Source organism: Salminus brasiliensis, chromosome 7 (genome assembly GCF_030463535.1).
Source record: "Salminus brasiliensis chromosome 7, fSalBra1.hap2, whole genome shotgun sequence".
NCBI lineage: Eukaryota > Metazoa > Chordata > Actinopteri > Characiformes > Bryconidae > Salminus > Salminus brasiliensis.
Genome location: NC_132884.1, coordinates 43,395,779 through 43,421,829, shown reverse-complemented (window position 1 = coordinate 43,421,829; position 26,051 = coordinate 43,395,779). Strand labels below are relative to the sequence as shown.

The 26,051-nt window shown below is 41.7% G+C and overlaps 1 protein-coding gene across 4 annotated transcripts in view; it reads left to right on the top strand.

Moving 5' to 3' along the window:
- Positions 1-26,030, top strand: part of ripor3 (RIPOR family member 3) — a 51,045-nt gene extending 25,015 nt beyond the window's left edge. Inside the window, exons 8-23 of one of the 4 annotated variants that reach the window (XM_072684944.1) lie at positions 830-898; positions 1,219-1,262; positions 2,093-2,218; positions 4,545-4,690; positions 9,134-9,263; positions 9,596-9,808; positions 10,913-11,311; positions 12,255-12,400; positions 16,364-16,562; positions 17,624-17,753; positions 20,143-20,304; positions 20,633-20,791; positions 21,585-21,787; positions 23,015-23,098; positions 24,356-24,446; positions 25,618-26,030. In XM_072684944.1, coding sequence (XP_072541045.1) covers positions 830-898; positions 1,219-1,262; positions 2,093-2,218; positions 4,545-4,690; positions 9,134-9,263; positions 9,596-9,808; positions 10,913-11,311; positions 12,255-12,400; positions 16,364-16,562; positions 17,624-17,753; positions 20,143-20,304; positions 20,633-20,791; positions 21,585-21,787; positions 23,015-23,098; positions 24,356-24,446; positions 25,618-25,718 — 2,402 coding nt within the window. In that variant the 3' untranslated portion in view covers positions 25,719-26,030. Of the gene's footprint in view, positions 1-829; positions 899-1,218; positions 1,263-2,092; positions 2,219-4,544; positions 4,691-9,100; positions 9,264-9,595; positions 9,809-10,912; positions 11,312-12,254; positions 12,401-16,363; positions 16,563-17,623; positions 17,754-20,142; positions 20,305-20,629; positions 20,792-21,584; positions 21,788-23,014; positions 23,099-24,355; positions 24,447-25,617 lie in introns of those variants that run through there. The other 3 variants (XM_072684943.1, XM_072684942.1, XM_072684941.1) reach the window with 3 other exon arrangements.
- Positions 26,031-26,051: the final 21 nt, after the last annotated feature.

Below are 26,051 nucleotides of genomic sequence, written 5' to 3'. Positions count from 1 at the left end.
TAAGACCAAGACTAGGGATTCATTGAGACTGAATCAAGACTGAGACCAGACCACTTCAAGACTAAGTAAAGACCAAGACTAGGATTCATTGAGACTGAGTCAAGACTGAGACCAGACCACTTTGAGACTGAATCAAGACCAAGACTGGGATTCATTGAGACTGAATCAAGACTGAGACCAGACCACTTCAAGACTGAGTCAAGACTGAGACCGGAATACATTGTGACTATATCAAGACTAAGACCAGGGTACTTCGATGCTGAGTCAAAACTAAGACCAGACCACTTAAAGACTGAGTCAAAACCAAGACTAGGATTAATTTAGACTGAGTCAAAACTGAGATCACTTCATGCAGGTCTCAAAGTGACCTAAAAAATACAGTTCATCATTAAATTGTGATGGATATACCTATAACACAATTTTGGAGTAGGGTACTCTAATTGAGATTGAGACACTATATGGACAAAAGTATTGGGACACCTGCTCATTCATTGTATCTTCTAAAATCAAGGGTGTTTTTTCTCTATGAAATTGCTGCAATAAAAAATCAGAAAATTAAATTTTTTCCCTCACTGATTAGAGTGTGTAATGTCAAAACCAGATGACCCAATATTACCAGTAAGTGTATATGCTCTTTTTACTAGCCAGACAAGTATGTCCGCAAGCTAGCCAGTTAAAATTGGTCGAACGTTAAATACATGCAGGAAAACAGTGTGGAATAAGAGGCTGCAGTCACTGATCTCAGATGAGTTTCTTGCTAGAAACATGTAATTTAACCAATATGTGAGAAAATAATCTCAAATATTTAGTATCTGTGTGTTTGTGTGTGTACAGGATATGTGTGCAATGGAGGGTGAGCTGGAGATTCTTCTGGGTGAACTGCAAATCAAAATGAAAGGTACAGATCACCTTTCTGTCTTACATTCGGTCATTTTATACAAACACCTTTAAAATAATCTCTCTCTCCCTCTCTCTCTCTTTCTCTCTCTCTCTCTCTCTCTCTCTTTCTCTTTCTCTCTCTCTCTCTCTCTCTCTCTCTCTCTGTCTCTCTCTCTCTCTCTGTCTCTCCTCTCTCTCTCTCTCTCTCTCTCTCTCTCTGTCTCTCTCTCTGTCTCTTTCTCTCTCTCTCTCTCTCTCTCTCTCTCTCTCTCTCTCTCTCTCTCTCTCTCTGTCTCTCTCTCTCTCTCTCTCTCTCTCTCTCTGTCTCTCTCCTGGCAGGGTTGATAGGCTTCGCTCGCCTTTGCCCCGGGGATCAGTATGAGGTAAGTGAGTGCACTCTGTGTAGGAGCTCTGGTTCTGGGTGAGTTTTAGCTTTTAGCCCACAGATGAATGGAAACTGCACTTGATAGCAGCAGCAGCAGCAGCAGCTTCAGCTGTTCGAGCAGGAGAAATGCAGTTGGGGCTCTTTCATGCCAAGATGAATTAGTGAAAACCCATATTTCAGAAATATTTGGATTATACTGTATGTTTAAGGCCAGATTTCCAATGACCTCCCCCTCCCCCCCTTGTTGTATCGAGAATATAGGACCCCTCAGGCATGCTAGCATAGAAAGCATACACAACATGAAAGAAAAAAAAGTATTGGGACAACCCCCTAATTTACTGTGTTTTTTAAATCAAGGGTATTAAAAAGAGTAACTGTCTCTACTGTCCTGCCTTCTAATAAATGCATTCAGCTACTTTAAGTTGCACCACTTGCTAACACAGATGTGCAAATGCACACACACAGCTTGTCTAGTCCCTGTAGAGAAGAAGTACTGTCAATAGAATAGGACTCTCTGGAGCAGATCAACATCATGAACCTATTGGCACCATGCTGCCTAATGCCAGGCGTGGGCTAGAGGAGTATTAAGCCCCCCAGCATTGAGCTGTGGAGTTCCCAGTGAAGGAACTGTGTTCTCTGGAATGATGGTCGTGCTCCATCTAATACGTCTGGGCAAAGCGGGGCAAGCTTATAGCTAATATCCTTGATTTTAGAAGGAACGCTGGAGGAGCAGATGTCCACAAACTTATGGCCATATAGTGTAAAAAATCTGCATGCCGTAAAATCTAACATCCAACATGTTCCATTTCACACTGTGTGTGTGTGTAGGTGTTGATCCGGTTGGGCCGCCAGCGGTGGAGAATCAGGGGGCGGATCCAGACTGATGACAGACAGCTGTGGGATGAAGAGGAGATGGTCTTCCTCCCTCACATCCATGAGAACTTTGAGATCAAGGTGATCAAGGACTCATTCACCAACACACTCGTGCACACACACCTGTTCAAACACTGCGTCCTCTGAAGGCCACCCGTAGGGGGCGACGATGACAGAAGGTCCCTTTTGTTCGCGCTGGCTGGCGTCAGGTTTCGTACGACAGCAGAGTCCTGAGAGTGAGAGATCTGGCGGAGGTCTGCGGCTCCCTCTGGCAGAGGCTGAGGCCCATAATGAAGGGATTTACTGTTTAATATAGATTCCACTGCTGGAACTGCAGCTGGAAAGTTCTTACAGTGAGGACCATCCATTTATCTCCCCTGTTCTCCATAAAGAACACAAGCCTGCCATCCGAAACACGAGCCAGCCCTGAATTTCAGCAATCATAGGTGAATCTAAATCACGGCGGCGTGCGTCTGTCTGCCCTCACGGCCGATGGACCACTCAAAGCCAGGTTTCCCAGAAGCAGCATCGTTTTAAGGTCATCTTAATTTGTAGAGAGAGTGTTCAGTGTGATGCTCGCTCTACCATTCTGCTACAATGCTTTTGGGAAACCAGCCCAGGTTAGTTATAGTCTGCTTCTCTTTTATGGAGCTTGGCAGTGCGCTCAGTCAAATAGTCAGGATATTCTTTGTAAGGCGCACGGGGCCGAGCTTCTATGTTGGACAGAGGCCTGAGTCCTAAAAGCAATAAACGACAAATGATAAACGATATCAGTCTGAATAGTTAAGCCGTTGGTAACAATTAATTTCTTTTGGAGAAGCCGGGCAAAGGAAATCCCACGGGAGAAGCCAAGAAAGACCAGTAATCCACACTAAATCTGTCCACCTACAGGAATAACCAGCCTGGCTGAGTGTTTGAGGGGGGGTTCAGGGAATCCTTCACTCAGAAATGCTAGCAGTGCTAAACGCCAGCAATTCTCATAGTCTCAGATGCTTAATTCAAACCGCTGCCATTCATTTTTTTATTCACTCTGGCTGGTGTCGGCATTTTTGACCACAGTATTCCTTTAAACTAACCATGATAGTTTATGATGATGTTTGTAGGCAACAAATTACAGCCTCAGTAAGCTGTTAGACCTTTAATGTCAATGTCAGAAACGTCCCGCATTCACATTCTGCTCTGCGGATTCTCACACATCCTGAGAAATCTGATATATGGTCATACAAAGATATTTGATATATACTAAAATATATGGAATGCCTTTATATACTAATCCTATATTTGTCCTATGATGAAGCATATGTGATATATATGGCAAATTATTTTCAAAGAATATATTTAAATATATATATAGAGCGTTTCTATTGGTCTATTCATCATGAAACAACTGCCAGATTCACATTATATAGAAAAGTGAAAGGCAGCAAAAATGGAGACACAAGTAGAATATATATATGTATATATATGTATATGACTATATATATATATATATATATAGTCATATAAAGATATTTGATATATACTAAAATATATGGAATGCCTTTATATACTAATCCTATATGTGTCATATGATATGGCACTGCAAGATCTGAGTCACTGGCGGTGTAGTGTGTTACTGACGGTAGCCTTTGTAACGTTGGTCCAGCTTTCTGCAGGTCATTCACTAGGTCCCCCCATGTGGTTCTGGGATTTTTGCTCACCATTCTTGTGATCATTTTGACCCCACGGGCTGAGATCTTGCGTGGAGCCCCTGATGGAGGGAGATTAGCAGTGGTCTTGTAGGTCTCCCATTTTCTGATTATTGCTCCACAGTAGATTTCTTCACACCAAGCTGCTGCCTATTGCAGATTCAGTCTTCCAGCCTGGTGCAGGTCTACAGTTCTGTTTCTGGTGTCCTTCAACAGCTCTTTGGTCTTCACCATAGTGGAGTTTGAAGTGTGTATATATATATATATATATATATATATATATATATATATATATATTTAAACACAGTGCTAATATCTGAACTTTGAGAGCATTCAGAATCACTATTGTGAAATAACCTCAACGGCCAATCACAGCTGTCAAGCTGCCACTAGTCCTTCACATTGCTGTAGGCACTTTATGCTGATCATAGTCTGCAGACTCAGCTAAATTGAAAGTGATAAAGTGAAAACTCCTCAAGCTTTTGGAGAGACACTGGGGCATTTTGGGAAATGCAGTGTCTATAGTTCTGGACTTTTTACCGCTGTGATTTTAGTGGGGCGCTGCAACATTTGACTGGGGGACGTGCCGCAGTAAAGTGGGTCTAATCATGCTCCTGATTAGACCGCACTCGTCCTGCACGTTGCTCCAACAACACATGGGCTTTGTTTACTTTTTGCTCGCCCCTCACTAATCTCATGCATCTTGTGCCCTCCTGTAGGTAACAGAAGTGAAGGGGCTGAGCTCCATCCTGGTGGGCATGGTAACGTGTAAGAGTGCGGACTTCTTCATGTCGCGTCCGCAGCTGATGGTTGTTGACATTACAGAGCTGGGAACCATCAAGCTACAGCTGGAGGTGGTCTGGAAGTAAGTGGGCCCGCATACCTGCGTGTTATAACACATCCACCGCACATATAACACATGTTTATAAGAAAGGCTGGAGACGCCTGTGCTGCTCGGGGACGGCTGTGCGCACCCATGCTCATATATCAGGGTTCTTTCAGATGCTGTAATTTATTTAGCATGAGCTCGGTTACAGTGGAACCAGCCTGAGCAGCTTTGAGGAGACTCAGGAATGGCTGTATTAATATTCAGCAGTTTTTTCTGCTATAGACTACAAAGGGCAAGTTATGCGTATTGTAAAGTGACCATACATAGTTTTTTTAAAAAAGAGGACACTGGAGACACACAAGGGTCCACCATGGTTAGGATTTTTTGTGGTCAGGGGGCTTCGAGTGGGCCTAAGTTGTAGGACTGCAGCAGTGTGTGTGTGTGTGTGAGGGTGCATGCAGTTATGTTTATCAGCGAGTAATCCAGCTCATCTTCTATGTAAGGAGAACTGAGAACGGAGGGGCTGCTCGCGCCGCTTTAGTCTCATAGACTTCAGAATTCAGAATAAAAGTCCTGAGCCCAGACAGCACTGTGCCGAGGTCCAGCACAGGTATTAATTTTAGTGACTAATAGACAGAAATCAGGTTCGTTTATTTTAGTTAGTTTTACAAAGTTAGTAAAGGGATGATTACATCAACCCTGAGGCTTTAAGTCCCTTAAGTTTATTAATTTAACTATGGTTTTGGATCGGTATCGGGTATCGACCGATAAGCAAAGTCCTTGTATCGGTATCTGTAGCATAACAAAAAAAGATTTATGCATCCCTAGTTATGTTAATGAACATTAATGCATAAATATTTACTAATTTACCAAAACTAATAAACATTCTTAAGAGCATATCTAACAGGTCATCTCCTTTCATATCAAACTATCAGTCCCAGAATTAAACAAAATTTATAATAATTTATAATAATAAAGCCCTGAAGTTTGTGCTGTTTGTGCTGTGGTTCTCAGTGGTGATTTTCAGCAGGGCAGTACCTGCATGGATGTGGACGAATGGAGAAACGTGGTTCTGATTATGTCGCTCCGTAACAGCGTAGCCGGCTGATGTAAGACAGTTTCTGAAAGTGTGTTTGAAGCATGTTTGCCGGCGGCGGCTCAGTTCACACGGCTGAAGGTCCTGATCCTGCAGTAGAGTCTGAAATGCTCAGGAACGTCTCACAGCTGGAGAAGGCCATCAGCGCTCTGAGGAATGTGTTCTGAGGCAGATTTCAGAGCCGTTATTCTGTAATTGAGCAGAAACATGCACAGAAAATCCCTAGTGTCTCACACACACACACACACACACACACACACTGTATGTGAAGCACTTCAGAGCTAACACATGCCAGCTGTGGAAGAACAGCTGATCACAGAAGAAAAGTCAGGAGACCCTCTCTCTCTCTCTCTCTCTCTCCCAGGCCAGGTGGAGGGGCTTCATGGCCCCTCTTTACAGCTTCACTAAATTAAACACATCTTACAGGCCTGTAGAATATCTCAGCCCTTCAGTCTATATGTCCAAATGTTTATGGACACCACTTCTAGTGAAGGCATTCAGCTACTTTAGTCCTGTGGAGAAGTAACGCCAATAGAATAGGACTCTCTGGAGCAGATCAACATCACACTATTGGCTCCATGCTGCCTAATAATACCAGGCGTGGGCTAGAGGGGTATAAAGCCCCCCAGCATTGAGGAGCTGTGGAGCAGTGGAAGAACTGTGTTCTCTGGAATGATGGTGGTGGAGCTCCATCCAGTACTTTTGGATGGGATGAGGTGGGGAGTTAAGGATGATGAGGTGGGGTGGTGATCATCATCCAACATCCTGACCTCAGTAACGCTCTTGTCACTGAATGCAATCAAATCCTCACAGCAATGCTCCTCCTCCAAAATCTAGTAGAAAGTCTTCATCTCTGGACAGTAGAGACAGTTACTCCAACAAAAGCAGGATCAGCTCTTTTAATACCCTTAATTTCAGAAGAAGCAATGAATGAACAGGTGTCCCAATACTTTTGTCTATATAGTGTATCAGTTAATATAAATCTTTAGCTGGTGAATATGTTTAGTTATTAATCTTAAGATCATCCTGAACTTAATGAAGTTTAATAAATCTTGTACAGTTTTGTAATTATTAGCCAGACAGGACCTTTACTCTTTATTCAGTTTATTCAGTTTATTCAGTTTAAAAACAATAAGAAGCACCAATGTTTCAATATGTTTCTTTTATAATATAATAAATGATTTAGTATGCACTCTGCATTATTCAGCATCAACTATGAATTATTCCATATACACTATTAATTACCTACTATCCACTGTGAATTATTCAATGTCCGCATTATTTAATATCCACAATGAAGTATTCAGTATCCACTAAAATATTCAGTATCTACTTTGAATTGTTTAGTATCCACTATGAATTATTTAGTATCCTCTCTGCATTATTCAGTATCCACTATGAATTATCCTGAGTACAGTATGAATTACTTAACATCCACTGTGAATGATTCAGCATCCTATTCTGAAAGATTTAGCCTCCGCTGTGAATTATTAGGTTTTCCCTCTGCATTATTTCATATCCATGATGAATTATTCAGTATCCACTAAAAGTATTTAGTATCTACTCTGAATTATTCAGTATCTGTGATGAATTATTTAGTATTCACAATAAATTATTTAGTATCCACTCTACATTATTCGGTATCTGCTAATAATTATCCCGAATACAGTATGAATTACTTAACATCCACTGTGAATTATTAAATATTCACTCTGCATTGTATCTACTATGAATTAGTAAGTATTCACTATGAAGACTTGATTAATTAATTAATTAATTTATTTATTATTAAGGATATTATTATCTCGAATACAGTATGAATTACTTAACATTCACTATTCTGAATAATTCAGTATCTGCTTTGAATTATTAAGCATTCCCTCTGAATGATTCAGTATCCACTATGAATCGTTCAGGATCTACTACAGTATAATACTAGTGTGTGGAGTGGAGTGGAGTGAGGAATTGTGGGCCGAAGTGCAGACCTTTTTGGGGTTAAGGGTAAGACAGTACAGTTACCCAAAATCTCCCCAGTGCTGACTCGCCCTGACTCAGTGCCTCACTGCGCCTCAACTGCAGGAAACTAGAGACTGAGGAAAGTCCAGGTTTAGATTAGCTCTGGCCTCTGGGTGGATTCAGTGACATTCAAAACCAGCTCCAAACCATAGTAGTGCTCCCAATTTACCCTCAACCCCTCGTACACACGCAACAGCACCTCACAGCTGCACAGGACCTTCCTCTGTTTACGTAGGTAATGTTCTGTTTCTAATGGTGAGAGTCAGGACTGCAGCCTCGAGCTACTGCTAATAAGCTGAGTCTGCCTCTATTTACTGTAGATTCATTAGACTGCTGAAGTTAAGGAGCTCCTCTACATACGCCCACTAAAGCTGGACAATACAGCCAAAATAATAGGTACTGATGTTCAGGATTTACTCATTTATCCTGTACTTTGTTTGTAAATCAGCAGCAGATTAAAAGGAGCAGGACATCTGAGAGCGATGACTTTTAATTTGAACTTTTGTAAAATGTATTAATGAAGGAACAGGAGGGAAATTCTAAGCCGAACATTTTAAACAGAGATGCTTATAGACAGATAATGCCCACCATTAATTCAACCTCAGTTGAGGATTGTCCTCATTTCCAGTGTGCTACAGCGCATCATTACATTACATCATTACACAAGGGTTAAAAAAGTTACCATAAAAAGAACAACAACAAAAAAATAATAATAATAAAACATTGATGCAATAATAATACTACAAATAATAGCTAATAGATTAGATATTTTTTACAACTATTTTCTTTTTTTTTTTTACAATAATTCATTAAATTAATAGAAATATCAATATACAATTTGATATAATTATAAAAACATATTAATTACAATGATATATCAGTTTGTATTTTTATTATTATTTTATCAATTATATATATATATATATATAGGAATTCATTAATTAGTAAAAATAATGGTTCTTATTACTACAAATAAATAAATAAATATATAAATACATTATTATTATTATTATTAATAATTATAATAATAATAATAATAATAATAGCAGTATAAACTGTGTATAATAATAAGTGTATGAGACATTAATAGATTTAAAATCTGTTGAAAAATAAATGAATAATTGAGCAGAATAATACATTGCTATTCAGTCAGCTGTTTGTTTCTATGCCAGGTTAATGCCGTTACCGTGTGCTGGCTCTCTCTAATTGGCCTGAATCAGCCTTTATTGTGATCAGTGCATTTCTTCAGTTTTCTGATGGAATTTGTCATGATGATGATTAATATCTTCATACTGCCCATCTTCTTCTTCTTCCTCCTCTTCTTCTCCACTCAGCTGTCTTCTCGGTTTCTCTGTTTGTATCTGCAGCCCTTTTGACAGCGGTGAGGTGAAGCCTGTTATGTCGTCTGCTAGCCGACAGTCAGTCCACAGCAGGAAGGGATCGGTCTACAGCTGGACCCCTCCAAACACCCCCAGCTTCACTGAGAAGTACTTTTTGGTGAGTTAGTGAGTCACACCCTCATCAGCTGGGTTTCCATTCGAATGCTTCGCTAATGTTCAGCACAAAGATCCCATAAAACAATTAATCAGAGATGTTTTGCACTGGTTTCTGAAGATTGGCTGTTTAGAATTTTAACTGTAAAAATTAATTAACAAGTTCTGACAGTTTTGTTTTACACAGTTATGAAATTGATTAAAATGCATCTAGTGTTAATTAAATACAGTTTAATAAAATATGTGGACACTTTGCAGGGAAGATCTCAGTGAAAGTCATAAATTTCAGTGATACTTCTTGCACTCACCACGCTGTCTGTCTCCACTGTGCTGCAGTCTATGATGCGGCAACTCCAAGATGTGGATGGCTCTTTCTCCATTGGCTCCCGGGAGTCCAGGGGTGTATCCCTGCTGAGCTACCTGTCTGACTCCGCCCAGGCACTCACTCCACCGGCCTATGATAGAGCCAGTTGTCCCCCAGTCACTCCTGACACTCCTGCAGACACTCAGTCAGTGGATGAAGACTTTCCAAAGACACCACTGGGAGAGGTAGAGATTAGTACATCAACGGTCCACACAGGCATCCATTCATCCCTCCATCAGTCTATCCATCCATTAGTCCATCCATCAGTCCATCTATACATCTTCCATCCATCCATCAACCCATTCATTAATCCATCTATCAGTCAATCCAGCCACCAGTCCATTCATCCATCCATCAAGACATTCATCCAGACATACATTACAGACATACATCCAGAAAATCATTCATCCTCCCATCTGTCCATCCAGACATCCATTCATCCCTCCATCAGTCCATCCATCAGTCCATCCATCAATCCATCCATCAGTCCATCCATCAGTCCATCCATAAATCCATCAATCCATCCATCAGTCAATCCATCCATCCATCAATCCATCCATCAGTCAATCCATCCATCCATCAATCCATCCATCAGTCAATCCATCCATCCATCAGTCAATCTATCCATCCATCAGTCCATCCAGCCATCAATCCATCCATCCATCAGTCCATCCATCCATCAGTCCATCCAGACATCAATCCATCCATCCATCAGTCTATCCAGCCATCAATCCATCCATCAGTCAATCCATCCATCCATCAGTCCATTCAGCCATCAATCCACCCATCAGTCCATCCATCAATCCATCCATCAGTCAATCTATCCATCCATCAGTCAATCTATCCATCCATCAGTCCATCCAGCCATCAATCCACCCATCCATCAGTCCATCCTTTCATCAGTCCATCCATTCATCAGTCCATCCTTCCATCCATCAGCCCATCCATCCATCAGTCCATCCAGCATCAATCCATCCATCCATCAGTCCATCCTTTCATCAGTCCATCCATCCATTCATCCATCCATCAGTCCATCCATCCATCCATCAGTCCATCCATCCATCAGTCCATCCATCAGTCCATCTATCCATCCATCAGTCCATCCATTTATCAGTCCATCCATCAGTCCATCCCTCAGTCCATCCATCCATCAGTCCATCCATCAGTCCATCCCTCAGTCCATCCCTCAGTCCATCCATTCATCAGTCCATACTGTCTATCTGTAGGGCTGAATCTTGAACATTGTCAGTGAAAATAACCTGAGATTTCCCTCCACTGTGAACCCACAGGGGGACGAGAGTGGAGAATGGCCTTCAGAGCCGGAGACCAGCTCCCCCAGTCCAGGAGGCAGCAAGCGTGAGTCTATTTTCCTCTTCCAGCGCTACAGCACTCCAGATATCCTCAGACAAAATGGTGAAGCAGCCACCAACCTGGAAGTGGAGGCAGAGGAAAGAACGGAGTCTGATGAAGTCCAGGTGGAGGAGGAGGAGCCCACAGTAGAGCCAGAAGTGAAGGAGAACCCCCAGGTTCCAGTGAGGGTTGTGGGGTATTCCCAAAGGAAAGCAGCGGCTATGAAAGCTAGCTTGGCGCTAGCAGAACTGGACGCCACGTTGCAGGAGATGAGCTGCACTGAGGCTGAGCTGAAACGTCTGGATCTGCAAACCCAACAACTCAGTCAGGACCTGAAGGTGAGATCATCCGTGAGGTGGGAACGGGTCACTAAGTTACAGCTAACAAGTCACGTTAACATTTAATCAGTCTGCATTCTTCAGCCAAAGTACTGGGAATTTTACTGGGAGAAAAGCTGGAAGTGATAGAAATGAGAAGATGAACCAGTTTCAAAACCAGTTTACATCCATTGATTCATTCATCAATCCATATATCCATTTATCCATCCAGCCGTCCATCTGTCCATTCATAAATTCATCCATACATCCATCATCCATCCATCCAGCTATCAATCAATTCAACTATCCATTCAGCCACCCATCCATCTGTTGATTCATCCATCCATCTATCCATCTATCCATCCATTCATCAATTCATCCATCTGTTATCTATCTATCTATCTGTCTATCTGTCTATCTATCTATCTATCTATCTATCTATCCAGCCGTCTCTTCATTCATTCATCCATTTGTCCTTCAATAAATCCAACTATCAAATCATCCATCCAGCTATCCATCCATCTATCTATCAATCAGTCCAACTATCCATTAATTCATCCATCTATTGATTTATCCATCCATCTATCTAATGGATATGGATGAATATCTCTATCCATATTCATTCATCCACCCATTTGTCCTTCAATCAATCCAACTATCCATTCATCCATCTATTCATCTATTCATTCATCTGTCCATCCGTCCATTATTCCAATCCATTAACCCATTCGTCCATCCAACCAACCATCCGTCCATCTGGTCTGATTTTTTATAATTGACTCTCTAGATTGAACCCAAAATCTAATCTGTAATATTTCAATCTAAAACAACATTATATTCAGTCTAACGCTAAACCCAACCCTAAACCTACCCTGCCAGTTTGAGAAATGTGTTTGTATAAACAGCAGTTCAGTTACTGATCTCCTGTTTGTTTCTCATTGACGCTCCCTAACCTCCATCTCAGAGGGACCTCTTCCCCCTCCAGACCTCCTCCAGAGAGACTCTCGCTGTAGAGGAAGAAGAAGTGCTGGGTAGCTTTGACTTCTTGTCCTCAGACTTTATCGCAGACGACGTCTCCTGCATGGGCAGCGTCAGGCTCAGGGACTCCAGGTATGTCTCAGGTGTGATTAGTGTGATGCAGCTTTACCTGCTCCGTCTCTTCTGTGAAGGGTTTTTTAATGGTTCTTAAATTGGGTTAAAGAATGAGCTGCATTGGTGTAGAACCTTTACATTGTGTGCAGGTTCTCTAGGCTCCTTCACACTCGCACATCCCATCTCACACTCGCACATATGCTAGTGCTCCCCCTTGTGGAGAATGTTCCACTTGCTAAACGTAAGTGAGTGAGCCGGGGATTGACTGAGCCAGCAAACGAGTAAACAAATGAGTAAGTCAGTGAGTAAGTGAGTGAGTGAGCCAGTTAATGTAAATAGTGGGTCAGAGTTGAGCAAATGAGTCAGTGAATCAGTGAATCAGTAAGTCAAGGGGGGAGTGAGTCAGTGAGTAAGTGAGTGAATAAGTCAGTTAATGTAAATAGTGGGTCAGAGTTGAGCAAATGAGTCAGTGATTAAGACAGTGAATCAGTGAATCAGTAAGTCAGTAAGTTAGTAAACAAGTAAGTGAGTGTGTCAAAGAGTGAGTGAGTGAGTCAGTAAGTAAGACAGTAAATGACTGAGTCAGGGGATGAGTGAGTCAGCATCAGTGGGTGAGTTATTTAGTGAAGCATGAGTGATTGATTCAGAGTGAGTCAGTCAGACAGTCAGTCAGTCATTGCATTAGTCATTACGTCATTGGGTTAGAGAGTCTTTTGGAGAATGAGTGAGTAAGTGAGCCAGTTAATAAATCAGTTAGTAAGTCATGAAGCGAATAATTGAGTAATTGAGTGAGTCAGTTAGTTAGTTAGTCAGTAAGTGAGTGAGTCAGTGAATGAATCAGAGAGCGAGTCACTTACTAAGTGAGCCGTTGAATTGAAAGGTTCTCTAAAGAGTCCAAAGTGGAAGTTAATTCTTTCTGACAAGAATTTTACCATGAGGTCAAAACCAGTGAGGCTGAATTCTTCTGGGACAGGAGACTTTAGTCCAGTCGTCGGACGGCTGTCCTATCAGTACGGGCTGTTTTATACAGTGTGTGTGCCAAAGCTTTATGTGACCTCATTGCTGTGATTTCTTCAGAGTTCCAAATCCCGTAAGTAAATAATGCAGCTCGACAAAAACAAAATCTGATCTGTTTCCATTTAGCTGCATTTCAGCGAGAGCCAAGAGGGCATAAAAATACAGTCTGTGTGTTCACTAAACTCAGATACACTTCAGCTTGTGTACGATAACGCCAGATCTCTCAGCACTTGGAGAAAACAAACACGGCCACATGGTTGGCCTGTAGAGCTGCAGTGGAAAAGTACTTCAGCTTCAGCATGTTGAGCATTTGCTCTTCAAATAGAGGTTCTGCAAAGATGCCAATGGGTTCATGATGATGATCTGCTCCTGCAGAGAGTCCTATTCTATTGGCAGTACTTCTCTACAGGGACTAGACAAGCTGTGTGTGTGTGTGTGCATTTGCTCATATGTGTCAGCAATGGGTGAAACATTGTTAGAATTAGAAGAGGTGTCCACAAACATTTGGACATATAGTGTATAAGTAAATGAGTGAGTGACTCAGTCAGTGCATGAGGGAGTCATTTAATGAGTGCCTAAGTGAGTCAGATAGCGATTCAGTGAGTGAACCAGGTAGTAAGTCATTAAGTGAATGAGTAAGTGAGTCAAATAGTGATTCATTGAGTCAGTGAATCATTCTCAGTTCAGTACTAAGGATTTACAGGAGTTGCTCAAAAATGTAAGCCCTAGATGAATCAGCCATAAGATTAAAACCACTGACAGTTGAAGTGAATATCACTGATGATCTAGAGCAACTTTGATCTAGTCGACTGTCTGGTCAGAACATCTCCAAAACATCGGGCAGGTCTGGTGGGGTGTTCCCGGTGTGCGATGGTCAGTACCTACCAAAGGTGCTCCAAGATAAGGACAATGATATGAGGCCTTCATTGGAGCAGCTGAACTGATTGATTGAAAAAAAAGATTCACTGTTTAGAAGCCTGAAATGCTGCTTGCTGGCGCCACCTGCTGGTTGTGAGCAACAGTAAAACAGTCCAGGATCAGAACCAAAACATCAGGGGGAGCGCCTCACTGTATGTTGTGACAGTTGTCGCTGAATGCAATCAAATCCTCACAGCAATTCCTCCAAAATCTAGTAGAAAGTCTTCTTCTCTGGACAGTAGAGACAGTTACTCCAACAGAAGCAGAATCAACTCTCTTCAATACAAATACAAAATGAAGACACAATGAATGAGCAGGTGTCCACATACTTTTGTCCACATACATGCATTTTAACCAGTTTGATGCAACAGGCCATATAAAGGGTCTCTCTCCTTCTTTTAAAAATCATGTGATACAAATAGATCTACTCCAGTCCAGCTGGTCTGGCTACAGTTATGGGTGTGTTGCTTTGTCACTGTGCAGTGCAGCGCAGCACTAAAGCGCCCCCTTCTGGTCTAAAATGGAGGTGCTGTTTATTGATTTTCGTCAAGGGCACTGAGTCCATCTGTGCAAACCACATGTAAACCCATGCACCTCTGTACGGCAATCAGTCAGTCTGGTCTGGATATGAATTTATAAAGAATTATAATCAATACCTGCAGTATATGAGCAGGGCTGGATAGTTCAGTTAATTAAATATTTCATTTTAATACATTTGAAATGTATTTTTAAAAATACAAAATTCATCAAATGTTACAAATACAAGAAGTGTCCACACCTTTACTCAACTTATTGTTATGAAGAGAAGACACACTGGCTTAAACCTCATAGAAGTGGATCAGAACTCCTGCTGATTGTTTACAGTCATGCTGTATATAATCATACTGTATATTTTACTGAATACATCTCTTCTCAATAAGTGTGTGCTTATCTGTGCTGTAAGAGTTTATTACATTACAGTTTAATTCAGTGAATTTAAAACCTGTTTAAAGCGGCAGTCCGCAGGTTTCGGTGATTCTGGGATTTAGAGACCCCTCTGGTGAGATTGTGTAATTGCACTGACATGGCTTACTTTTAAAATGTGCATTGTGGTGCGCTCTCCTTTCAGAGCGGATGAATCTAAACATTGCAGGTTTACATTTAGTCGGTTTGTTTGGTTGGACAGTGGGTGGGTGAATGAGCAGATGAAGGCCGAGTTTGCCGTTTTGATGCCTCCATGTCTGCATGTTTGCTCTCAGTAGCTGTTCTGCTTGTTTCAGTGACATTAACAGCGGTTGGTGTGGTGCACAGTGAGCTACCACACCATGTGGGAGACCAGGGTTCAATTCCCGGTCTGGGTGACTTTGCAAGAGTCCTTGGGCAAGACTCCTGACACTACATTGGCCCACCTGTAATATATGTATCTTCTGGATAAGAGTGTCAGCTAAATGCAGTATATGTAAATTAGCAGCCCTATGGTTGCTGCTGGATCCTCTCAGAGAGACCACTGGACTATATATATATATATATATATACATATATATATAGCACTGACGTAGTTTTATATATATATATATCATCTGTCCAAAAGTACTCAGGGTGCTCCTATTATGTAAAATATCTCCATAGCAAAGCACTGACCAACAGAACTGGACTCTCCATGAGCCCACGGCCCTATGGTCACCATGCCCAATCCCAAATGTGGGCTAGAGTAAAAAGCATTAAAGAGTATCTAAATATATTTTATGATATTATATAAATATATCAGAGTATAAAGTGCTGTTAGTAATATCTTTGGGATGAGCTGGAGTGACAGAACTGATCATCCAACATCAGTACCTGACTTCACTGATGCTCTTGTGGGGCTGAATGCAATTAAATCCCTCTCACAGCAATGTCCCAACACCTATTGTAAAGTCTTCCCAGAAGAGTAGAGTTGCTGTTACTGCAGCAAAGGTGGACAAACACCCGGCTAATACCCTTGATTTGACCCTCAGAAGAAATGCTGGAGGACCAGGTGTCCACATACTTTATTTGGAACCTTTAATGTGCTGTTCCCTCTTCCAGGATGGGTTTGCTGAAAGAGAACACTGTGAAAACCCAGGGAGCGATGGCTCAGGACACTGCCCTGTCCACAGAGTGCCAGGAAACCGGACAGGGGGCACAAACAGTGGGGAGTGAGGACAGGAGCCCACTCAGCACAGGGGAGTACACTCTGGACCAAGCCCTGGAGGTCCACCTCAACCTCTGCATTGCACTACTGAGGGTGAGAAGGCTTGCCTTTTTTTTTTTTTTTGCACTGTGGGCAACAGCTCTTCTAAGAGTGGTGTTTGGTTCATGTAAACACTAATCAGAATTAGTTTCGGACCTCACTGAAGCTCCAGGGGGCTGAATGCAGTCAAATCATCCTCACAGCAATGTTCCAACATCTAGTGTAAATACAGAAGAGAAAAGAGGGTAATGAGGGAAAAGCTCCCTTTTAATACTCTTGATTTTGGAGGAACCACTGGAGAAACAGGTGTCCAGATACTTTTGGACATATCAATACTACAATTGTGGGTCTTTTTTTAACCTGTTTTCACCCCAATTTAGATCGCCAATTATCCAACCCGTATGTATACCCCCCCATCACGCCCCCTCCAACACATGCTCAGCCAGCCACACCTCTTTTCTACAGCGTCACCAGGCAACCAACGCATCTGGAGGAAAGCGCTGTGTACCCGGCTCAGACGCACCGGCTAGCGCCATCACTGTGGGGGGATAGGGCCATCACTGTGGGGGGATAGGGCCATCTACCCACCCTAGAGAGAGCAAGGCCAATTGTGCTCTCTCGGGGCCCTGGCTGCCGATGACTAGCAGCGTGATCGGGATATGAACCAGCGGCCCTCTGATCACAGTGACATACTTAGGCCTCTGGACCACCCGGGGCCCTCTGCATTTGTGTTTTTAAGTAGAAGGGAAGGGATTCAGGTGGACAATAAAGCAATATTTGATTATATTTATTGATATTGGCTATACAATTATTATTATTATTATTATTATTATTATTATTATTTATTAATTAAGTAATATCAGCCTGACCAGTTCATTGAACATCAGGGTTCACAAAGTTAACAGAATTTCCCAAAGTGTCTTGGTGTCACAATCATCCTAACTGGTCGAGAGAGAGAGTGTTCAGTGTGATGCTCGCTTGATCATCTAAGATATGTGCTAAGACACTGAACGGTCAGCTCTTGAAGGTGATGAAAGTGAAAAATGGACAACACCCTGGTTGGTGTTGAACCCCTCTCATGAACATGAAGCTCACCCTGTTTTATGACTCCTCAGGCTCTGAGGCTGTCTGATTCGGAGCACGTCCGGCAGGACATTCTGGAGGAGCTGTCACGTCAAACGGAGGTGCTTGAAAAAATCGACGCTTTGATAAATCAGAAGACTGACGCCATCTCAGCATCCGAGCGTAAGTGTCTGACTGGTGTTGGCTCTGCCTCGGGGGCAAGTCTTCTTCTCGAACACCCTAGAGAGGCAGTGAACTCCTACAGCGGAGATTAGATCAGGGTCAGATTTGATGGGTATGCTCTCTGAAACCGAGCAGGTGATCCGGCATGAAGCCGTAACTAAGACGTTCATGAAAGAGGACTGCCTCGTGCATGCAGGGCGGCCTACAACGGCTCTGAAAGTAAGACAAGAAGGAGTAGCTGATTGAAGTTGGCAAGCATGTCCCACAGAAGCTGGAGAATAAAGCTGTATCAGTCCTAACTCAAAGGTGGAGACATTCTCCATGGTGTAGCATTAATAGAACATGTAGAAAAACTTCATGGACAAAAGTATTTGGACACCAGCTTATTCAGCTTGTTTCTTCAGCTTGTTTTGTTGGAGTGCATTGAGCACTAGGGGGTTTACCCAGGGCAGAGTGCCTATCCAAATCTGGGCATACAGACACACACTCACACATATACTACACACTCACCAGAGCAATTTCTACATCTGCACATGTTTGGACTGGAAACCCACTCAGACCCAGATAGGGACTTGAACCCAAGACCCCAGCGCTGAGAGGCAAACCTGCTAACCACCATCCTTATCTTTTCTAAGGGTGGACTGAGTTCAGGACAGTATTGGCGAATATATACTTAATGTTCAAACCCAGGCAGCAAGCTCATGTGGGGCTCACATGGGTTGAACGTGAGGCTAGGTGGGTTTCAGGTGGGCATGGGCTCTGAGAGGTTTGTACAGACTTTGTTATTGGGACCCAGTTGGACTTCTCAAATAGGTCACATATTTACAGCCCACCTTAATCATACCGTCTAGGCCCTGTATGCAGTGTACAACCCAGATGGGGCCCATGTTTAACCCCTCCTTGGCCCATGACTGAACCTGGTGGGCATCTATGTGTGGGGGCAACGTGAAACCCATGGACCAAACCTAATGGGTCTCAATAAGGTCTGGAATGGTGTGATACAGGTGTGTGACATGAATGCAGTTGTACACAGACAATTGTGTGAATATGCAGGGAAGGGGAAATCAGAACCAGAACCAGAACCAGAACCAGAATCAGAACCAGAATCAGAACTAGAATCTTTTTTTATAAGTTTGTTACACATACAAGGAATTTTACTTGGTTGGCTACAGTTCAGTTATAGATTAGGGTTTATACTGTAGATTAGGTTTATAGATTAGGTTTATGGGTTAGGTTTATAGATTAGTGTTTATAGATTAGGTTTATGGGTTAGGTTTATAGGTTAGGTTTATAGATTAGGGTTTATAGATTAGGTTTATAGGTTAGGTTTATAGATTAGGGTTTATAGATTAGGTTTATAGATTAGTGTTTATAGATTAGGGTTTATAGATTAGGGTTTATAGATTAGGTTTATAGATTAGTGTTTATAGATTAGGGTTTATAGATTAGGTTTATAGATTAGGTTTATAGATTAGTGTTTATAGATTAGGGTTTATAGATTAGGTTTATAGATTAGGGTTTATACTGTAGATTAGGTTTATAGATTAGTGTTTATAGATTAGGGTTTATAGATTAGGGTTTATAGGTTAGGTTTATAGATTAGGGTTTATAGGTTAGGTTTATAGATTAGGGTTTATAGATTAGGTTTATAGATTAGTGTTTATAGATTAGGTTTATAGGTTAGGTTTATAGATTAGGGTTTATAGATTAGGTTTATAGATTAAGGTTTATAGATTAGGTTTATGGGTTAGGTTTATAGGTTAGGTTTATAGATTAGGGTTTATAGATTAGGTTTATAGATTAGTGTTTATAGATTATGGTTTATAGATTAGGTTTATAGGTTTGGTTTATAGATTAGGTTTATAGATTAGTGTTTATAGATTAGGGTTTATAGGTTAGGTTTATAGATTAGGGTTTATAGATTAGGTTTATAGGTTAGGTTTATAGATTAGGTTTATAAATTAGGTTTATAGATTAGGGTTATAGATTAAGTTTATAAATTAGGTTTATAGGAAGTGTCCGGAAGAGGTGATGTACCACGATGAGAGAGGTCAGCTGTAATTTTGCCAGCGCGCTTCCTCCTGAAGCATTGACAGATTGCATCCGATGATCAATTGGCTCATAGAGTCTCAGATGAGTGATCGTATTTCAGCTGGTGTAGCGTATCACTGAGGGTAATGGCTATTCTGGGTACTCAGAGTAATGCAGGATCATACGGTGATGCGTCTGGATGGAAATGCAGTTTTGTACTTGAGGGAACATCTAAAATAAGAAAACTCAGTATTTAGGAAGAAACATCAGTGTTTACGAAGTTCTTCCTGTAATCTGTCTAAATGGACACAGTGTAAATACCGCAGGCTCACAATGTTCTCACCTGACTTTCTCGCAGTGTTGTCTGGAGTTCCAAAGCTGAGGAACGTTCAGAGGTTTTGGGAGGAGTGCTGCGGGAGTGACTCGGCTTTCTGCTGCACCGCTGACTCGTTCCTCAGGACCCTGCGCAAGCGCTTCATCCACAAAGTGAAAGCCAAGCTGCCGGGCCAGACTGACACAGGTTCTCCTGTTCTTTAAACCCGGAACCTTAAAAACAAAACTGAGCTCCAGTTGTGATGTCTGAGTGGTTTTACATCCCAGAAACAGCCATAGTTCACAAGCACTGGATATGTAAATGAGCTCGGTTTTGATAGGCTGTCCGGTACTGTGTCTCATTCTAACGCTCCTGAGAGCTGCAGTGTGAGTGGGTGGGGCTAAACAGTGGTAGGCTGAATAGGTGGAGATATGTAAATGAGTTCCATGCTATCCGTCCTTCAGTAAGGTCAGGTTGGGTCTGTATTCTGCAAGGTGTTTGTTTCAGACTAACCAGCCTGTGTTTCCTCCAGCAGTCTTCAGTCAGCTGTTGCTGCAGGTCCAGTCCAGCTGCAGGATGGTGCCACTGGCATTGAGTGCGTTGGAGAGAGTGAGTGTGTTTCAGCTACAGGTCTACCTCAGCCGCTGGACGCTGACCGACTTCGGAGAGCACATCTCTCACCTCTCCAGAGAAGGTGAGTGAACATAGCGGCACGGTGCCTTCAGTAAATGCAGCAAAGCATTAAGGCAGAGGATTGACCAATTAGTGAGGGTCTCGAGAACATCAAGCCATGTGGTTGAATAGTGAGAGTTCAGGCATGTGAGTGAGAAACTGCTGTACATCCAGCAGAACTGAAGAACAGAGCAGTAAAACAGGCCAATTCCGAACCCCCAAAACTGTTACATCACAGTCTTGATTACGTATATAAACCCCGCCCACTAAAGAGGCTCTAGTCAAAGCTTATGAAACAGAGAAGAGGACCGCAGAAGAGGAGCGTGAACTCGGCATGTCAAGAACTGAACCGAAAGCCAGGCAGGCAAATGGGGGTCCGTACTTTAGCTGATCCAGACTGGAGCTTAACTCGAAGATTGGCTATTTTTATTTACTGGTAAGACTTTTGGACCCGGGGAAGTGAGTGGGGGCAGGGCCAAAAGCTAACTGACTATAATATCTTCAGCTTGCGTAAAGCACATTTCTCTAAGAGCTTTGCAGTAAGCCTCAGGAATCATTACAGTGTTTATTACTATGTTATAATAACAGGGTTCTGGGGTTGTTGCCTGGGACCTTAACCAATAACCAAGTTCTCCAAAACATAAGAGTTTAATTCTGAGGTTAAATAACAGGGTGGTAAACAGGCTGTAAAAAAGGGACCAAGAGACACAGTTTTAGCATCTTCCTTCACTGTTCACTCGATTAAGTGGTTCTTCTGGTCTGGATCATTGGTTAATGTTAAGGACGGATGTGTGTGTGTGTGTGTCTATTCCCAGTTTACTTGCTGTCCTGCCTCGAGAGCCCCAAAAGGAGGCGGGCTCTGAAGAAGCTGAAAGGGAGGAAGATCTCGGAGCTGCAGCCAATGGGCCGAACCCTACAGCTCCTGGCCAAGCTACTGACAGATGCCAATCACAAGGTTGCGGCGACGGCCACGTCCTGTCTCTGCAGGGCCTCAGGCTTCAGGTCCTTCAGGTCAAAGGTAATGAATGAATCATCTACCCCAAAGCCTCTGTAGGTTCCCAGGGTTGGATTTAGGAATGAGCGGCATGGGCAGAGCCATCTTTCCCGGGGGGGGTGTTTCTCATCATCACCTGCAGAATGCTCTGGTATCTGAGCATACTTTGCGGCATCCACCAGTGAAGCCTAGATACTTTTGCTAGACACTTTTAACGAGTGCTAGACACTTTTAACGAGTGCTAGATACTTTTAATGAGTGCTAGATACTTTTAACGAGTGCTAGACACTTTTAACGAGTGCTAGACACTTTTAATGAGTGCTAGATACTTTTAATGAGTGCTAGACACTTTTAATGAGTGCTAGACACTTTTAACAAGTGCTAGATACTTTTAACGAGTGCTAGATACTTTTAACATGTGACAGATACTTTTAATGAGTGCTAGATACTTTAAATGAGTGCTAGATACTTTTAATGAGTGCTAGACACTTTTAACAAGTGCTAGATACTTTTAACGAGTGCTAGATACTTTTAACATGTGACAGATACTTTTAATGAGTGCTAGATACTTTTAATGAGTGCTAGATACTTTTAATGAGTGCTAGATATAGGTTATTTAATGCTGTGGTTGGGGGAAAAAGGCCAGCCCTCACACGACCGGCCAAACAGGGAACTTCCGGAACTTCCTACTGACCAGTCCAGGCTTGGGCTACTGCCTGGGAAAGTCTCCCACTGGGAAGTACGAGACAAGGAGGAGGGCAGGATGATATAATTGATGATATTCCATCAAAACAATACTGGGAGATATTAGCAACAGGCTAAATATGTCATAATTTAATTTTCTTATGTTAATGTCACATAAAAAAGCCAAAAAACGCAGCTTTACAGGAGAAGAAAACACTTTCAATGGAAAAAATAAAATATTCAGAGTCATTTTGGAGCTTTTCTATTGGTCCTGATCATGAAATTCTGTGGAAAACGTGGAAAACAGTAGAAATGCAGATACAAGGATTTTGCAGCACAGCGATGACATATACTGGATTTTGTTTCTACCGTCCTTCTTGATTCTTCCGAGTACGTATGAGTCTTGATTCTGTGTGTAATTTTGAATTGGTGTAGTTCTCTGCTTATTTTTATTTTTAATAAAAGAATCTGAATGTTTTGTGGGGCAGGCCTATAGAGGGAGGGGTTCACTCAGGGCGCTTGACTTCGGCTTTAGAACACTGACCACTGATGTACTGACCTTTACAGGCGTTGGTTCACTATACGTGGCTGTTGAGAGAGAATGACACCCAGCTGCAGAGACAGGCTTGCTTGGCACTGAAATGTTTAAAGGTAAGTTTCAGTGTTTTTTAGGTGATTATTGAACAGCACAGTTCATCACAACAACAAACCATCATCAGCAAACATCCCCATATTAATATTCACTCACTCACATTCATACTGGATATTAATGTTATTAGAACTTCATACTGGATATTAATGTTATTAGAGCTTCATACTGGATATTAATGATATTAGAAATTCATACTGGATATTAATGATATTAGAGCTTCATACTGGATATTAATGTTATTAGAGCTTCATACTGGATATTAATGATATTAGAGCTTCATACTGGATATTAATGTTATTAGAGCTTTATACTGGATATTAATGATATTAGAAATTCATACTGGATATTAATGTTATTAGAGCTTCATATTGGATATTAGTGCTGTTAGAGCTTCATACTTATTAGAGCTTCATACTGGATATTAATGTTATTAGAACTTCATACTGGATATTACTGTTATTAGACTATCATACTGGATATTAATGATATTAGAGCTTCATACTGGATATTAATGTTAGAGCTTCATACTGGATATTAATGTTATTAGAACTTCATACTGGATATTAATGTTATTAGAGCTTCATACTGGATATTAATGTTATTAGAGCTTCATACTGGATATTAATGTTATTAGAACTTCTTACTGGATATTAATGATATTAGAACTTCTTACTGGATATTAATGATATTAGAGCTTCATTCTGAAATGTTCTACAGGAACCAGTAGGGATTCATGTCTTCCTATGAAGTGAAAGTAGTCTTTTCAGCGCAGTGTTTTATTTATAAGCAGTGTTGATCTGTTATGAATAATTTACAGTTGAAAATAGCTCCCTTTATCTTGGTGTCACAGTGTGGTAATAACAGAACATGAATGTTGTGAAAGACTTATTTTATGATCTCTCACCCGCTTTCACAATGTTGCAGCGTTTCCTCATCAGTGTGTGACTCCCTGTGGAGGTGTTATGAAAGAAAATGCTGCAGATTGCCCAGATATCACAGCCTGTACGGACTCGTTCAGACTTCAGCATGTCTGCCTTTAGATCTTACACTGGATGAGAGGTTAAAATGACAGCTGCAGCCTCTGGGTCTCAGTCTGCTTCCTTATTCCCAGAAAGATCAGAAAGTATGAATCATCTACAAGGAATAAGGACCAGATGGCTCAGTCTAGGCACATCTGGATTATCCACAGATTACCCCAGATTAGGGTTGATACAGGGTGGATGAGCTGAGATTAAGGGGTGTAATCTGTCTCCTAGGCGACGGAGAGCGCGGAGCAGGTGGCTGAGCTGTGGAGGTCTGCAGACGAAGATTTAAGGAACGCCGCCAGAGAGACCGTACTTTCATTCGGTAACTATGGACACTTTTTCTGTGTGTCTGAGGCTATCTATACAACTATACAGTCTGTCAAAAGGTTCGCAGACACCTCCTATGAGGAACGTTAAGATTTAGTAGTTGACCAATAGAACAGGTCTAGAGGTGGGTAAAGCCCCCCAGCATTGAGGAGCTGTGGAGCAGTGGAAGAACTGTGCTCTCTGGAATGATGGTGTTGGAGCTCCATCCAGTACTTTCAAAGTGACAGAAATGATAATCCAACATCAGAACCAGACCTCACTGATGCTCTGGTGCTTTCACTCTCAAGAGCCTGAATGCAATTAAATCCTCCCCACAGCAATGTTCCAACATCTAGGGTTGGGTTGGGTTGGAAAGTTGGGGGTCATTATCCAACAAATCTAGTAGAAAGTCTTCTTCTCTGATCAGCTCTTTTTTAATAGCCTTGATTTCAGAAGTGAAATGAGCAGGTTTTCCAAATACTTTAAATATAAAAAGGTAACAGTTATCTAGCACAGCTGACCCGGTGTTAAAAAGTTATTGCCCCCCATGTTACTTTATCAGCCAGTTGTAGAATTGTCTCAAAAGCCAGATCAAATAAACTCCATTCATCCATTCATCCATATCTATATCTGTCCATTCATCCATTCATCCGTCCATCCATATCTATATCTGTCCATTCATCCGTCCATCCATGTCTGTTCATTAGTCCATTCATCCATTCATCCATATCTATATCTGTCCATTCATCCATTCATCCGTCCATCCATATCTATATCTGTCCATTCATCCGTCCATCCATATCTATATCTGTCCATTCATACATCCATCCATGTCTTTCCATCTATCCATGTCTGTCCATTAGTCTATCCATTCACCCAGCCATCCATATCCATATCAGTATATCTGTTCATTCATCCATCCTTTCATTGTTCTGTTCCTGACAGAATGATGTTATTAAAACAAGGGGACACCGTGACTAAGTACTAGTACAGAAAAGACTGTAATGATGTAAAGCTCAGAATTCTCAGTGTACTAAAGTATTCACTAACAGCACCACTACTGCAAACCTTCCAAAATAATACTTACAGTAAATAAAGCAATGATACTTAAGTACAGTACCACAGTACAATCTCTCAGGTATTCTCTACCCCTCTATAACTCGAACTGTACGGTCTTCTGTCCACAGGTAAAAAAGGACACTCGGCCTTCCAGCGAATGGACCGGATCTGCAGTGAGTTACAGGAGGAGGTTTACAAGAACCTGGACACAGAAATCACCATCTTCTAGAGGACACAGCACTCGGCCAGTGTTTAACCCCCCCCCCCCCATCAGAAGATATTGAGAGACCTGAGCCAGTAATAAAAAAATGATTATGAACGTCACTCCAACACTGAGTGACTCATATACCCTACAGCGCTTAGTAAGAGTCAGGAGGATGTGGCGTGTGGTGCCTTTAAGAGTCGAGTCTTGTTTTATGCAGTTCCTGATTTTTGTATAAAACTCTTTGAAGTGTAATATTTATGGAAATTATATTCTATATTTCATCCATTAATAAATGTAAACATGGAATGAATATATTGCCAATAAATGTAAATAGTGTGTAGATCAACAGGGTGAAAT